This window comes from Anarrhichthys ocellatus, unplaced genomic scaffold (assembly GCF_004355925.1).
Source record: "Anarrhichthys ocellatus isolate YVR2014 unplaced genomic scaffold, GSC_Weel_1.0 scaffold62, whole genome shotgun sequence".
Lineage (NCBI taxonomy): Eukaryota > Metazoa > Chordata > Actinopteri > Perciformes > Anarhichadidae > Anarrhichthys > Anarrhichthys ocellatus.
In genome coordinates, this window is record NW_022280092.1 from 1,609,257 (window position 1) to 1,627,183 (window position 17,927).

A 17,927-nucleotide genomic window follows, 5' to 3' on the forward strand; every position below is an offset into this window, starting at 1 on the left:
ACACACACACACACACACACACACACACACACACACACACACACACAGACACATGCACTGACCTCTGTGTGACTGTGGCACACTAAGAGGATGTGCTGTCAAGTGCCATCCCATGGATTCCTTTAGTTTGCTGTCACAGTCAGCCTTTGTTTCAGTCTCTGTGAGTGCATGTGGGAGAGTACAGTGTACACACAAGACCTGTTTGACTGTGTGGTTGGGTTATGCAATTTTGACAACTTTTTTGGGGGGGCATAATTTATTTATACACAGGATTAGAAGCTTTTTAGACGGACATTTTTGCTGTTACCACCACATTTTATTAACTGTAGCTAGCTAAACTAATGTTAGCTTTGTTAGTTGGTTGAAAACGCTGTCTATCGATATTACATCATATCATGACATGAGACTAGACATTATCTACTGATTGTGGATATCGTAATATCGGTATATGGCATAACTGTTGTCTTTTCCTGGTTTTAAAGGCTGCATTACAGTAAAGTCATGTCATTGTCTGAACATAACAGTCTGTTCAGGCTGTTCTATTATTTGCCTTTATCCACTTAGTCATTACATCCACATTACTGATGATTCTTTATCATAACATCTTCAGCACCGATGGTAATTTGTGTGTCTGTCTGTGTATTTCCCTCTGCATCCGACTGCTGGCAGCGGCGTTGGCAGTTGATGAAACTAGATCGCACCTTGTTGAATAATTGAGCGGTGGCCGACTGCGATGGATGGATCACGACCACTGTTAACCCTTTCACAGCCAAGGATCATTTGCTCACTGTTGTCCCACAACACAATGAAGTGTACATGGGCATACACGCACGTGTGTGTGCCTGTTTGTGTTTGCACGTGTGCTGTTATACGTGTCTTTGAGTTGCTACAAAGAAACTTTAAATCCAGTGTGTGTGTGTGTATGCAAGCATGTAAAGCATTTTGTCAACAATGCTCTCGCTTGCATGCTTCCCAAAAGGGATTAACGTAAACTTAATATCCCCGTTCTAATAAATCAGCAGGTCAAGTTTCCTTTGAGCCCCGAGTCAAAAGTATGCAGTTTTTCCTGCTGAGTTGAGTTTGGTTTAAGAAGGGTGTGACCTATTTATTTACCTACACTACAACAATGTGCACATCATCTACTGAATGCAAGTACTAAAGCAAAAGAAAACCTTTTAACAAGCACATACAGCATACGTAAACTGATCACTCAATAGACAGCAGCTTAAACAAGCAAGACAACATTGGGTCAAACCATTTTAAATGAAAATCCAGTCTGCAGTTGAACTAAAAAGTTAATTTATCCGTTTTTGTTCCATGGCCTTAATGTAATTTTTTTTTAATGACTTTCCATAACTCGACCAGAGTTCTTCCATGACCTAAAAACTGTAGCCCAGTTTGTTAATGTTATTTCTCAGCTTGGAGAAAAATCAGCTGGTGCCGACTGTCTATTTTCCAGTTGGGCTGGCAATGTAGAAATTACCATAAGCCTACAGTGTTCAAAACAGCTGAAAACAGACTTTTGCAGTAAAATGTCATACATTGTAGTGTATTCCTCTGTTTGCTTCACTTTTAACAATTGACTGGTCTGAGCATGTTTCTCTATGGCAAGCATCCAAACAATCCAAGCGTTGTACCCACAAAACAAAAAAGTAAAGGCGACACAAAGTAGCTAACAGCTGATAAAATCTACATTCATTGTGGGATGAGAAGCCTGATTTTGTTTATGTCAGTTAGCCCTGCCTTCCTTAGTTACTGTTGACAGGTGTAGCAACAGTAACTCAGGGGGGGGGCGGACCTTACTGAACTCAATTACTCAAGTACTCAATTTGCTGATATATGAGCAATGGTGTGTTCCCAACTTTTATATCTGTCTGACACCAAAACGTGCTTGTTTTAGTCTGTTACATGCCTGCTGATGTAAATATTGAGATCTCCACATTTTTAAGTTTTGACGACATCAAACACATCAGTATTTATTTAGATTTTAAAGCTGCAGTTGATCACAAAAAATAGATTACATCTCTGCATTTAAATTGACATGATGGTTGAAATGCCCACAAAGGGACATTTGCCAGGAAGCAACAGAGAGTTTATCTATGATACCTAGAAAATCTAATTAAAAATGGAGAGCTGAATGGAAACATTGCTGATGTAGAATGATGCCAGTGGAGTACAAACGACACCAGCACGCAGGACTTATGCTGAAGTCACGGTTGACGACCTGTTTTCATGGAGACAGCAGTGGAACCAGTAGAGCCAGTTCTCTCTGAGGTGTATCTACAGAGAAGTTTTTAATTTAGGTGAGAGAAGACATACATATTTTAGATATAGATTAAATGGAGATTTAAATAGTTTGAAGAGGTTTATGTGTACATTGCTCAGTGTCTGTGTGACAGCACGATGCAAATTTCCTGGCTTTTCAAAAGTGTAAGCAAATGTGAGGATCATTTAAAAGGGCTTTATCAAATTAAGAAAATTGCTGTGTCTCAGATATTTTGGCCATGACAGCGCTACCCTCAAATCGTTATTGTGTGTATGTGTGTGTGCGTCTGCAGCTGCTTTAAGTGTTGCTCAATCAGAGAGGAAGAGAGCAGATCTGGCCAGTTCTCAGTGGGCGAGAAAGAGAGAAGAGTGGGAAAGCAACAAGAGAGAAAGGAAATGACAGGCAGCTGGACAAAACCAGAGAGGGATTTGGAGCTTGTAAAAATGAAATGAAGGACAGGGGGATAGGGGGGAAAAAAGCGACAACAGTGAGGAACGAAAGAGAGAAGATAAAGAGAAAAAAACGGCAATCAGAGAAGGAGATGATGGATGTGGAGGACGGGGAGAAAAGGCAGCAGCAGATAGAACATGAGGACTGGCCAGAGATCTCGATAACCAACAGTTTGCCCCACTGGTGTTGTGGAGTTTTGCGTAACAGCTCCGTGATACGAAGGCTATAGCTGTGTGTCCATTGTGCTCTACCAGGACTGACCTGCTGAGATCTGTTTACAAAGTCTCCTGCCCTGCTGCAGTGTGTGTGTGTGTGTGTGTGTGTGTGTGTGTGTGTGCGTGTGTAATGTGTGGTACCTGCTGTTTAAGTGTTTCCTGAGATCATAACTCTGGAGAGTGTGAAAGAGAGACAGACGAGCGTTGAGGTGAAATGTGGGAAAAAAAAGTGAATGCTTCTCCTGAAAAAAAAGAAAAAGATAAAGTAGCCAGGGAGCAACATAACATATTGGAAAAGTGTAAAACTGCTTTAGTCATGGATCAAGTTGTCATACTGTACTGTAGTCTGTTGACAACAGTCCGGTCTATCATTGTGACTTGTGTTGGGCTCAAAGCAGAATTCTGGGGTGATGGATTCTAAGTTTGTGATGCAAAGTTCAACACCTGCTATTTAACACAAGTTTAACATTTTGGAAAAAAAAGATTACCCATTCTAATAATGGCTAGCTCACTATATTAGCATGTTATGTCTTGTTTAACAAACACTACTGTGAATACGGTGTCTTAATGATCAATTGAAATACAGTTAAATGAACCCGTCAACCAGCACCATCTCTTCCTTGCATTCACTACGCAAACTGTGAACACAGCTAACAACAGCGCAAAAAAAATAATTTATTACCCTTCAATTGCATTTTAATGCTGAAACTCACAAACGACCTGCTTGTTATATTCTTCCAACTTTTGTCACACGGCACTAAATATCTGATGTAATTTACGTCTGCAGCTCAACTGTCAGGCTGACTGAAAAGCTGCACTGCTGAAGCTGCAAGAGTCCCGTGAGTGCAAACATATTGTAAAAGGGTATCGTAGCTGGAGGCTGACATTCACCCTCCATGTCATGGAATTCCTCACGTACTTTCAGTTCGCGACAAATTCTTCAAACCCTTTCACTTTGACTTTCTGTCCCCCAATTATCTTTAAGTGCCGCATGTTACAATATATTCATATGCAGTCAAGTGGCTGCGGAATACAACATTTCTGCCTATTTGCATTTAAATGTCAGTCTAAAATGTGTGGGCTGCTGGCGAAGCTGATATATTCAGCAGTTATGTGCTGTTGTGTGTGTGTGTTTCTGTTCTGTGCGTGTGTGTGTTTGTGTTATGTGTGTGTGTGTGTAGATGAGGGAGTGAGATTTTTAAGGTGAATGTGTCTATTTCATCCTCTGCTCCTATTCTCTGTTTATTTCAGTCTATCATTAGATAACTTTTTCCATCTACCTCTGTTTTCACGCCTGACAGGACAGCAGTTAATTTTGGCGATGCAGCGTATATGTGTGTGTGTGTGTGTTTGTCCACACCCCTGTTATCAGTGTGTGGCAGATATCCCTCGTCACTTGGTTGGCAACTCTGGGAAACTGTAACACTTTTTTTTTTTTTACACTTTATGTCACAAAAAATGTGTTGATCAATTGTGAAAATAGTAAGCAGATTAATTGATAATTTAAATAATCATTGGTTGTAGCTTTATATGTGTGTGTTTATAAACCTATGGATACCATAGCAGTGAAGAGGCACTGTACACTTGACATTATAGAGACACAAACATGCTCTGTGGGAGAGGCCTCATAGATGACATCAGGACAAAGATGTACGTAGCTGTGTGTGTGTCTGCAAGAGACAGCCGATATAAATCGTTCTCGCCTACTTTCCAAAGCATAATGACTCGATTAGAGGGGATTCCCGTCTGCTGCCTCTCTCATACTTTAACGCACGCTAACTTCACCTCACACACGAAAACTAAACCTCTCACTTGTTTGTCAAGTATCGATAGAATTACCAGTTGATCCACACGGACACAAAGCCTCTCTCCCCTCACATCTGCTTGACTCCCACGAAGAGTGTAAGAGTGTAAACAGTGCGTGGATCGATGTGTGGGAATGTGTGCTGGCTCACAGCTGTGAACATGTGAAGAGACTGAACACGAACGAGTGGTGAGGAGTGACAATAACAGCCCAGTACCGATATGGTTAAACCTGTAAGACAGTAAAACAGTTGTGACACCTATATAGCAACACATAAGGTGCACACAAGAACGTCTCTATCAGCAATAATGAGGTGTAGCAGTAAAGAATTCTCTGTATCTACAGTGTTTGTTTCTTTTTTTTCTCTCTCTCTCTCTCTCTCTCTCTCTCTCTCTCTCGTATTTGTTGGCAGTGTTGTTGTGTGGGCAGCACAGCGATCGATCCTCGGCCCTGCTATAGTCGACCTACTCCCCACTGATATTCCCACATTCAACGACTGATCGTTAAAAGATAAGATTAAAGGTAATGTCGATAGAGAAGCAGCGTGAGTGGATGTTTCCAAAACTGACATTATTTGTTCCGAAAGAAAGTTCTAGAAACAGACCAAATACATGTGTTAATGATTTCAAAAAGAGATTTTAGAGATCAGTCCCAGATGATTCAAAGATGGCAGGAGAAGACGGACCTGTTTTCACATATTCTGACCCAGTAAGGGCTACACAGATGTAGTGCAGTCTATAAATAATGCTGAAGATTTGGGTCAAGGGTCTCAAGTGCTACAGTTACAATTTGTGGATAGGAGGAGTTCAGCGAAGATGTAACAGCTTAATCAATTATGCTTAATCAGCATAATCATAATTTAGATGATCACAATGATAATAAACTTCATTTGTATGAAGAAGAAATGCATTTTATAGGAAGTCACTGATGTAACAAGACAGATTTCAACATTTAAAGACTGTATCAGGTGACTTCTATAGCAGCAGTTTTGCTGCAGGATCTGAGGGTGAGTTTATGGTTGAGCCAGACGTTGGAGTACTCAAAAAGTAAAACCAATTCTAATCAACTGACAGCCAATGCAAATATGCTAAAATGTTTGTGATGTGATCTCTATTTCTTGCTGCTAACAGTCTAAATGTAGTGTTTTTTATAACTTGAAGCATGAGTGGGATTTGCCGCCCAGGCAGATAAACAGCAATTTATATTAACCCCTTCTGGAAAAGATGAAAGCATGAATAACCATCTCCACGTGAGAAGGTGATGTAAGCAATGCGATTTTCAAGATAAGTTGATAATCAAAAGTTGGATTCAAAGATAACTCACACATTTCTAAGCCTAACAGATAGAGCCAGGTTCTATAATGTATGTGTTTCATGATTCAAACATGTTTACGTCAGATTCTTTCCATTGTATTTCAGGAATTTAATAGACAGTTTTTTTAAGGACGTCAGACTGCAGATTGTTCCTGACTTTTATAACTACATAAAGTTGTGTGTCATTGGCATAGCAGTGAAAATAGCCGAAGCATGTACGATACAAATTAAAATAGAAGGGGACCTAAGACACAGCCTTAAGATACTCCAGAGTTCAGAGGGGCAGGACACTAGAGAGCAGTGTCTGCCATTCCGGCACTAAACTCAGAGATGACAAAATTGAGATATGATGATCTACAAATGCAGAGCTTAATTGAAATCAAATCTGGACCAGCATCACTACCAAAGAGGAGCTTATTATCCTTATCTTAATCCATAACACAGTGACAAAGACGTTTCCTGTTGAAGTCAAACATTTGTTTTTTGCTGGTAAACTGAGTCTGCAGAGAGACATTCAGGTCAATGACTTCTGGGTTAACGAGGGCAACATGTGAATATATAATCAGTACATGGGGAGATGATACATGGAGACACACAGCTGTGTTCACTCATACACCCACCCACACACACGTTTTATACAATACACTCAGTTGTCTGTGTCTCTCCTACATTACCCACTTTACTAATTCCCCCCTTTCTGTTTCTTAAATCCCCAGACAGACACACACACACACGCACATATATTTGCCCCACCCGTGACCCTTCCACATCCTTCAGACTATGTTTTTACTCCAGGAATCCCCCTCCCCCCACACACACACACAGAATCCGGACCCCTGCATCTTGATGTAACACAGTTGGTATTCAAACGAGGGGGGTGGAGGAGGTCTCAGCTCCAGATGTTAGTAAAAAGCATTACACGTTACTCTAACAATTGTACAGTCACTTGAAAAACAAATGTATGTAACTCCATATTCCATCTGATATCATAAGAAAAATCCTTAAAATTCAAGTAAACAGGAAAGGTTTTCTTAGGTGAAACAAATAAAATGCCTCCTCTTTGCCAAAAAAAGAAGAATTTTGACATTGTTTCTATGCTCCCACATCAACTTCAACTGTATACTTGACGGCCGTCAAAGTACCCTACTGTACACATCCTCAAACGTTTTGTTTATTCAACAAGAAACAACCTCACATTTATCTTGTCCGTCACAGTTCACGTCTGGGTGGCAGGCAGAAATCGTGCGCAGATGATCACACAGGCTGAAGTGCTGACTATCCAGACAACTCCTGTGCTATGTGCTGTCACATTAGAGCCGACAGGCAACATCTTTTCCATATTATCCCGGGAAACATGAGAGACTGAGTCAGGGAACAGGACAAGGAGGAGATGTCATGCAGCCTGACCTGAGCCTTCATCTCATTTTGTGTTGTTACAAAGCAATGGCCAGACATGAATGTGTTTTGATACCAGGGCCACAAAGATATTCAAAGAATAGTGTGCCCAAAAAGAAATGAGAACAATTTGTCTTGTCACGACAATCGACATCTTTACAACATCTGCAAAGAGATAAAAAAACATGTTTCCTGCAGTTGTGGGTCTATTTACGGCTGAACATCATCGCAGTGATTGGTGTTTCTTGTCTTGTCCCCGAAGACATCTCTTCTGTTGCTCTCTCTCTCTCTTACAGAACCACAAGTTCTACTATTTGTGTTTATTCAATTCTGACCCCATGACCTCAAGCCCTGACCCTTAAAAATGGTGCTCTATGTCCGGGGTTTTTCCCACACAGATCTCTTTCACTCCAATTCTACAAATGTGCACAGGTTTAAGTATCTACAAGTTCTCTGTAGGACAGTTGGGCCTCTCGTGTGTACTCCGTCTCCATGTTTGACTTGTTTAGTCTCTGCTGGTGTTTAGATGGAGTTTGTTAAGGCTTCACCACCTGTGACACACATGTGTCCTCCCACAGCTGATGAGCAAATATGCACAAAATACTTGTAAAGCTCGTGTGAGCACAAACACACGTAGACACTGAGTAAAAACATAATATGATGTGAATCTTCACACAAAGCCGTACAACATTCTTGATGGTGCAAAGACACATGTGCACTCACAAAGACCACCTCCACAAACACACACCCCTCCTCTCACTCTAACTGTTTTAACAGATGTGAGTGTGTGTGTGAGTGTGTGTGTGTGTCTGTGTGTGCTCTATGGGGAGCTGATGATCACTAGCAGGCCTCTGCAAATCCTGCACATGATGTAGTGAAGTTTATTACAACTTAAAGTGCTGTTCACATGTTAGCCGGTGTGCTTGCAGCTGGACCAGTCATGTGGACTACTGTTACTGTTTCATACTGCTTTGTGTCTGACTGAGCCAAGCCATTATATTATGTTTCAAAGCTCTTGGAAATAACCATATTAAAAGGTCAAACTCATAATGGACATATCAAAGAGAAACAAAGATACTGCCCCAAGATGTGTATGCATGTTTTCTCTTTGCCTCAGTTTCTCTATCTCGCACACTTTATATCCATCCTTTATTTTGCTATCTTTCTAGCACACTCATTTTCCTTTCCTAACAAGCCCTATGTTATACTTGCAAACCAAAAGTGCAGCAGAACTGGAAAGAACAACAGCAAAAGACCACAGTATGTTTGTGCGTGTGGCGGAGGCCTCTCAACCAACAGAGAGGGAAAATTCAGGCCAGGGACACAATTGCAGCTACTTCCGTAACCAAGCCAGGGACATGTCTGTTTCCATGTGGCTGTAGAAAAAAATACCTGATAATGTATATCTCTGCCTATCCGTCTGTCTGCACGGCATAATATTAGGGGGAAAAAAAAAATGCTCATCACTAGTTAGGAAATACATTTTCTTTGCATGTGTGTGTGCTTGCGAGTTAAAAAAAAGGTGCTGGTGAGAAAGTGACATCTGACACTTTACCTTGAGCTTTAATGACACACCCACACGACACGCCTGAGCACATGTGTGTGTGTGTGTGCAAAGGGGAGAATGACCAGAGCACTGACACCTCAGGTGTGTGTTAAGTAAGATAATACGTCTCAAACCTGTCGTAATGTTCTTGTCCTTGAAACGTCTCTTCCTTTCTCTCTGAAACAGGCACGGGCAGACTCTGTCAGCGATTGTGTTAAATGTGTTCGATTGTCTGCTGGACAGCAAATGATTGAGCAAAAATGTGGACAGAAAATAGCTTGAGAGACGACAGCTAAGAAAGTGACTGAACAGAGCTTTCAGTTTAATACAATTTCCTCTGATCTTGTCACAGAGAGATGGACTGAGATAACATGTCTTTAAATTGTTTTTAAAAGTGCACTGATTTACATGCTGCTCTTCCAGCAATTCACTTGTATTAACTCCACATATTGCACAAAATGAACAAGAGGGACGTTGATTAATGGATAATGCATTTGGTTGGACAAGGACGGCAGCCAGGGCAATATTTGATGTAACTTTAGACTCAGGAGTTTGATGAGCAGACTTAAGAAATGTTTGATGTTCTCAGTGACAGCAGCATTTCTCTCCAACATCGGTCCTTCTTCAGGCCCAAATACCACAACAAAACAGCTCTGGGCTATTACAAGCCGTACACTGAACAGGCTTATATAACGTTGTGTAATTCACAGTACATCATGGTCAACAGTAATGGCCTATTAAGACCTGGACATTGGATTTCTAACAGCCCAACATGGCTCAACTGTATTTGTGCCGGAGAGCTTTGGTGAAGAAATCAGCAAAATAGAGAAATTTGCTGACTGGTCATGATTTATAGTTTGGGAAATTGAGTTAGAAATGGTTAAAAAAAAGAGACCTGGTGGATGAGTGGCAATAAAACAGAGGAAAAATACAGACCGTGTCATGTAACCCAGGGAACACACGCACACACACACACACACACAAAACCACTAGTGGGAACATTTAATAGAGAAATGTGCAAGTGATTACAGTTGCAGAAAAGGCTACAAGTCTACCCATGTGTCTGCTGTGACCTTGTATATGTGCCTGTAAATGTGTAGTCTATGTTGTGTGTCCTTTAGGACCTTGGACTGAAATTTGTAGCTGCAAAAACAAATCCTATGGCTTTCACAGAGAGGAGGGGAAACATTCTCAAGTTTTGGTCACACAATTTGAGTCCACTGCCTTATTTTATGTCTGTGAACAGATTTTGTCACAGCGATAGCGCCACGACCGATGCAGTCACAAACTTTACATGTGTGTAGTTGAGATTAAATTGGAAGATGGGTGTGGTCTGAGCTAGGGCGACGTAAGTAGGGGGGTGGGGGCAGGGGTAGGAAGTGGGGCACTTTACACCCCTGACCTGTTTTGTCATTACGGCTGGTGTGATCACATCGCAAGATGGTCTGTAGTTTTAGCCTTTACTTGTTAACATTTTGGTTAATTGCCACCATTAAAAGAATGCAGAATTAGCTATTAGCAGTTCCTGTTTGCAATGTACACATGGCTGTACAGTCAGATGTCACTGCATTACTTTGACAATGAAAAAAAAGTCATGAGACGCACTCAGTAGAGTGCGCAATCTCCCCCTTCTAGAGTGTATCAGACCTGTTTTTAACACAACAGATACACTCTCATTTTAATCTATGCAGATGTTTGCACTGGCTCTGCAGGCACGAGTCTCAGCTCTGTCTCACAGGTGCAACTGTGACTTGAAGCATTTGTTCAGGCTTAGGTAAGTGTGAGGTTGATGTGTCTCTGGCTGCAGAGGATTGGCAGGGCGTCAGATATACACTACGCTGTGTTACCACTTGTGGCCCCTCCTGGCCGGTGGACTGTTAAGAGTAGTGAGTGAGAAGTCAGCACGCACACACGAGTGATCGCATGATTTTCTTGGCGGAGATCATAAAACAATATGAACCGTGTTGCACAGCCCAGTTAATCTGGTTCTCTGTCTGATCGGTCGTTGAATGTTTACAGACTATTTTACAATCTTCAGCAGAAGACAAGGTGCTGCTCACAAAGGCACAAAGACTCCCATCATCACTGACATGCTCACATACGGTAGGCCCAGTGCCAAGTACTATCAAACCTCTTCAACAACTCTCCGAGTGACTCCGCTACCCTGCAAACCTTTGCTTTCCCCACTCTCCTGCCCCACTGAGGGGGGCCCACTTCCTGAAACTCCTTCCAACAAATCTTCAAGGTTGTTATTGGCTTGGCTGCTTCCACTCTTGAGTTCCCTCAGTCCAAAAGCTGTCTGCTCTCCATCGCTCCCTCATTCTTTCTCTCCCGCCTTTTCCTGACCATAAAAATATGAGAAGAAATGTGCTGCTCTCAGCAAGTCTCACTGAAACTTCTCACAGCGATCTGAGTTGACTTCTACAGCTGTAAAACTCAGACATATATGATTTTTAGCTCCGATTATTCACTTGGTGATGAATGGTTTTAATTGCTGATCAGCCTGTTTTCCCCTCTGCTTTTGTGGTGGTAATTAGATTGCACTGATTGCCAAAGCTCCTTGCCAGCCACATGGATGAATGACTACTACACACAAGACGTAATTTGCTGTATCAGCGTGCAGCGTCAATACTGAGTCTGCAAATCTGTGGTGGAACAGCCTCCTTTGAGATGGGACAGGAAACAGAGACATCCAGCTCTTTGCAGACTCTCAAGGTACCAATCAGCTGACAGAGGCAGGTTCCAGTGCTCCAGCTTTAACAAAAGGTGGTTTATGGTCAGTCAAAGTGTAAATGATGTTGTTTCAAATCAATGTTCCAACAGCAGCTCAAAGACTGTCCTCCAATTTTTCTGCTTTTCATTCGCACTGCTGATGCCTTTTGGCTCGTCCTGCTAAACTTTATTTCCATCCTTTTATTATAATCACTGAACAGAGAGTGAGAGAAACAGGAGACCTATAAGCATTTCCTGAACCTTAACTGGGCCAATCCGACCCCACCAAGCACTGGGCTTTCTCTCCACAGGTCACAAAGCCAGAGCTGAACAAAGACACACACACACACACTCACACACACACATTTAAGATTTAACTGATTGGCCCCGTCACTGCTCTTGTAGAAATGGTGCCTGAGTGCCGCTCACATATGGGCAGGGCCAACCTAAGTGAAAACACATGTTTGTGTAAATGCAGAAAGCAGAAGTTGAGCTGCCTCGTCTCTCTGATACGGGCCACATGAAACCGAAGTCCATCAGATCTTTGCGTTCCAGGAGAGACAGAGCGGACGGAAACACATCCTGTTTTCCATGTCGACATGGAATAACAAAGCAGTGAATTCTAAAAACCCAAAACTAAAATGTATCAAATGACTATTGAGCATTATGCAAACCAACTGTGACAACGAGTATGTGTAAATAAACACAGGAAGATGAGATGTGAGTGGCCTGTAAAACAACATTCCCTCTGGAATATCATTTCACAATAAATGCAGCATCTATCACACAAAGGCATTCAGAAAATCCCCCAGCCAGCCGTCTTCATTCATACATATCTTTTACGATTTCTATGGATTTCCTGTTCTGCAGAGTCACTGCGTTGTCCGTTGGCAGATTCCTAACATCTGAGGGACCCTGACCTCTGACCTCTCGTGCCCTCTTTGACCTCAAACACAACATCTGGAGTGCTTTCAGCTAGCCATGTTCTTCCCTCGGGACACACGCACACATTAATGAACAGACATAGATGACGCTGCATGCATGGAAGGCTGCAGAACAGGATGGAAACTTGCATGACATCCTCTAATCCAATCTGAAACTGGCAAAGCATCGAGAGAACAGGTCTGAGGTGAAAGCATGTCTGAGCTGAGGAGAATCTGCTCAAAGGAATGACTAAGTGTCTGCAATCTGTTTGCTAATGCGTTTAGTATTTTTAATTCTTGTGTTTGGAAGTTGACAAATCTCTAAGAGTGCTTTTTTTAAGGGTCTGAGGAAACTTAGTCTAAAGCGAGTTATTTGTTGCTGTACTACTGTTTCTTTATTTCTGTACAAACACCAAAGTGTAAAAACTACATGTTGTGAGAGGGTTATGTACTGGACTCCAGGATGTGACCAAGAAATATTCTGTTTTCGTATTAGTTAAACAAACAAGATAAAACGTACTAATTAGCGTTAATAGGCTGGTTTATGTTACCTTTGGACAGAGCCAAGCTAGCTGTTTCCAGTTGTTATGCTAAGCTCAGCTAACCAGCTGCTGACCACGGCTTCATATTTAGAGCGTTGTTCATCTTCTCATCTAACGCACTGCAAGAAAGCCAATAAGCATATTTTCCAAACTGTAAAAATAAAAATCACTATTTCCAGCAATATGTGAATATTTGCTGATTTGCTTTGTCTTCTTTGATGTCACACAGAATGTACTGAGGTTTTGGTCTGCTGATTGGACAAAACAAGCGCTTTCAATATCAACTTGGGCTTCGGATAGTTTTAATGCACTAAATAAGCTGTTAACTTCAAACACCTATCTGACAGATGTATACGTTTGAGATCAGCTTCCATGAGCCTGAAAACGGGCCTCCGTTTCTTTATACCGTCCAGGAGGCTGGCAGCTTGACAGAATAATGAGATTCATTTTAGTACATCAGGAGAACCTCACATCTTCAATGATTTATAATTATAGATCCACCTACAGATCCTCCCTTAAAAATCACACACCTCTGTCCAAATTTTGAACCAACAGAAGCATTACAGAGAACCAAAGTAGAGACTGTTCACTCATGTCTCTGCTGTGGTGGAGGAGGACCAGCTTACCTTCTTCGCAGCCTTCGACGGTGACCTCCTGGTGGGCTTCTGCACCTGGCTGCTCAGTGTGACCGGCTGCTTGGACACCGAGCCGTTCTCCCGCTTCTTGCTGGGGGAGGACGGGACCGACGACGGGGTTGGTGAGGGGGAGGCTGGGGGGGAGGAGGAGGAGGAAGGATGCTCGGCCACGAGGACGGCCATCTCCTCTGTGGCTGTGAGGCGGAGGCTGCGCAGACTTTCGTGTGTCTCATTATCCACCACCAGCAACCTGGTCTCGTTGTCCACGGCTTTGATCCGCTGTACCACCTGAGGGACGGCAGAGGACGGCAACACACTGGTCATTTTGTTTGAAGAAGCAATAAAAGAACATAAGAGTCAATGCTGCGGAGAACCAATAGACTGCAGCTATAGAAGAATTGTCCAATGTCATCAAAGAGAACATCATTTCGTGATCCAGTCTCTCTAAAAGCAGTCAGCGCTCGAACATCTTTCCAAAGTATTTAACACATTCACACTTTTCTTAGACGTGTGGGTGTAAAGCCTGGTAATAGAAATACAAGCACAGCCCAAAATATCAGACTGTAAGATGGAGATTCATTTTCCAAGCAAAAAGCCCAGCGTTTGATGGTTTCAGTCTCTTAAATGTAGAGATTTGTTGCTTGTTCTTGTCTTACCAAGAAAACTGCATCTCTTTGACTGTCCGACAAAAAAGGATGGGGTCTGTAAATGACTTATGAGTCCAAAACATGCTCTGAATCAATCCTTCATATGATTCCTTTACATATAAGTCATTTTGTAGAAACATCCCTCAACATGCTGGGCTCTCTAACAATGACGGTGTCAGCAAACATCATTCTCTGACAACACAAGCAGCTGATTCTTGTGTCAACCTTTGTGTTAAATTAAACAACTCTGTGCAGCAGAATTGTTCTTCAAAAACAATGATCAACTGTTATTTTTTTGTTAGATTAGAGAGAAACCTTATATACTCAGAGGTTGTTGGTGTTGATGTTCCTCTGCTTCTGTGAGCATGGTAACATTATTATCTGCTGTCTATCTGACCACCAGCCAAGACACAAACAGTTGAACAGTTATCTCAGCCTCTTTTGGTCATACCTGCTATATCCAAACAAAGGGACTGTGCAGGTTAATCTCTTGAAATTGTTTATGTCAAACCAAAAAGTTTCAATGCCCCCCCCATCATACCAGGAGGAGGGATGTGTGATTGGCTGAAAACGTGCCAGGATGCACGCACCAGCCAGTGTGACCTGTTGATATGGAGCTAGCCCACCACTGCACAGCCAACTAACGCTCGTGCTGTATGTAGCATGACGTAAAACCCCAAATATAAATGCACGTCAACTTGCCTGGTGGTGTGTCTCTTTCTCCACGTTGACCCCATTCACTGCAACCACACGGTCCCCGGCGCGCAGCCCCACCGCTTCTGCAGGGGAGCCGGTCTCCACCTTACGGATGAATTGTCCGCTCTTCCCTTTCTCGCCATGCAAGTGAAATCCATACCCGTTCTGCGCTTTTGTCATGACACAAAGCCGTGGTTTCCGCTCGGTGGCCATCTCTCACTGGTGTGTTTAAGCCTCCTGCAGAGTTCAGTTGAAGTGTAATGATTAAAATGCAAAGATTGAGCTTTTAGGAGAGCGGGCGCGCGGCTAAACTTCCACGGAGCGAAAACATATGTGTCCGATGCGCACGCTTTCCCCCATATTAAAGAAAGACGAAAGCACAATGCAAACAACTCCAAGTGCACTTAAAAAGAAGAGATTCCACTGTTAAAAATACATGCAAAAAGCAGCAAACTTTAAGAAAACGATGCGACCAGTCCTCCAGATCGTGTGTCCAGCTGAAGCGCACTGCCGGTGACTCCAAAACTGATCCTTCGCAGCGCGCACAGACTTCAGAACCTCCAGCGGAGCATCACTGATCTACTTCAGTCGAAAAGATCACCGCGCGCTCACCTCTTCCTCCACATTTATCCATAACAATCGGTCGGAGAATATGCATGCAGTTATAGTGTAGATTGCGCAGGGTTAGCGCCTTGTGCGCTATAGCACCACCTCTCTCTGGCCCGGCTACCTATTTGTTTCAAAGAGGAAAGTGAAATATTCAGGGCAGAGACAGAGGCTTCAAAGTTATACAATACTGCCCCTGGGTGGCAAGTCCTCAGTCCTGGTCCGGAGGCCAGGCATTATTTTGAGTTCTTCTCACCAAATTGACGCCAGGAAACGGTAAAATCATTAGGCCTATATGGTGTGACATGTCATAATTAAAACATGTATTACATAGTGCTGTTGTTTGATAATAAAACACATGATTGCCTAAGTTAAACTATTTATAAATCAGATATAATTGTGATATTACTGCTATATGTAAAAACAAAAAAAAAACAAGCAATTCAACTATTTATATTAATACAAATATACAAATGTAGCCTCTGATGTAGTGTCGCAGTATCTCATGGTGACCACTAGAGGGCAGTGAACACTCGGGACGCAAAGTTTAAAGCAACCATCCACTCCACCTAGCGTCAAGGCAGAATACCATACCACAACTTCTTGTTAAAACTTTCAAAATAACAACAACTAAGAGAGAGAGGGAGAGAGAGAGAGAGAGAGAGAGAGAGAGAGAGAGAGAACATAATTTGGTAAAAGTGTGGAAAAAGCACAAATGCGCTCTCTGCTACATAGTTTTTGTCCCGATTTAATTGACACGCTGTTGCGCTCCATGCCGCCTCTACTCCCACTCCAGTGTATTCAGTTTTACAGAGAGTCACCTAAATATTACGGGTGTAGGGGAGAAAGAAACCTGTGTGAGGAAAATGACAGTTTGGTGACACAGTTGAAAGTCTCTAGGTCTCCGTGACCGTATATTCCTGTTAATTATATCAGGCTTGCCAGCGCTGCATGCTGTTTTCTTGAGATGATATCTTAAAAAACCTTGACACTTTCCAAATTAGCCTATGTCGAATTCCTTCAAAATCAGAAAAGGAAACCGGGAGAGAGGTCAAGCGATAATGGCAAAGAAAGCATAGACATTAAGATTGTATCTGGGTTTGGTTTACTGAAGCAGTTATCTGGTATACATTATTAAAATGGATCGAGGCATCCTGCCTCCCCCCCTGGCACAGGCAGGAAGAAGCTCTCAGCTTTAATTAAGCTCACATGGCAACACACTCCTTCTCCTCTTCCCTCTGATTCCCTTAATGCTCCTCGCTCCTCTACGTGCCGACATTCGCAGCTAAAAGCCTGCACAAACTAGGAGAATAGATTGGCTTGTTGTTGTTTTGCTGCAATGCAATACAGATGAAAAATAAAGCCAAGATGCTGCTGAAACGGGTTGAACGTCGCTAGTCTAAGCTTGGCACCATGCAGGATATCTTAAAAGTAGTGATTAGTAGTGTTTCAGTGTCAGTGGTCTTCGTTCAGGTGTACCCTCTATACCTTTACAGTCATTTCACACTGGAGGAATGCACCTGAGAATTTCAAAATTTGTGTTTTGATATACTTATTTTTTTCCCCATTGTTTACATTTCTAACAACTTCTTTTGTAAAAACAACAACATACAATCCCCAAACAAACACATTGTATAAATCAGGTGTTAATCAACTACTTAAAGGTTATAGGTTCTCTTACTTTGGAGGAAAGGAAAAATAAATCATACTCTAGATCGTTTTGTAAATACAGAGTAGATCTTTTTGTAATTCCAAAATGTGCCCCATATGTGTACGATCGTTTGAATATGGAAACTTTCACAATTCACTCGGTGCTTTTCAGATGTCAGCATCTTATAGTGTCTCTTTAATCCGACAAAAAAAGAAATGTTTAAATTCCTTTCTTCTCCGTCACTACACAGACTGGCATGTAGAGTTTGTTTTGTGAAGTGAAATACTCCTCCTCCTCCTCCTCTCAATGACTCGTCAACAAACACATCTTGTGTGCATAAAGCCATGTGTGGTCAGTTTACTGGTTTCTGATTGATGTCTTCCCAGAAAGCCCTTTAATGATGGATTAATGTCCTGAAAGTGATGCTGAGCTCAGAGCACCAACATGGCTTTGAATAAACTCAAGCACCTTGTAAAAGCTACTCAGAAATAATTCAGTATTTGTGAATGTGATATAACTAAAGTGA

At 42.1% G+C, this 17,927-nt stretch overlaps 1 protein-coding gene across 1 annotated transcript in view; it reads right to left on the reverse strand.

Moving 5' to 3' along the window:
• LOC116397043 (Na(+)/H(+) exchange regulatory cofactor NHE-RF2) overlaps window positions 1-15,856 on the reverse strand; it is a 30,064-nt gene extending 14,208 nt beyond the window's left edge. Inside the window, exons 1-2 of the mRNA XM_031872164.1 lie at window positions 15,151-15,856; window positions 13,793-14,089 (exon numbers count right to left, since the gene is read on the reverse strand). Coding sequence (XP_031728024.1) covers window positions 13,793-14,089; window positions 15,151-15,357 — 504 coding nt within the window. The 5' untranslated portion in view covers window positions 15,358-15,856. The remainder of the gene's footprint in view (window positions 1-13,792; window positions 14,090-15,150) is intronic.
• Window positions 15,857-17,927: the final 2,071 nt, after the last annotated feature.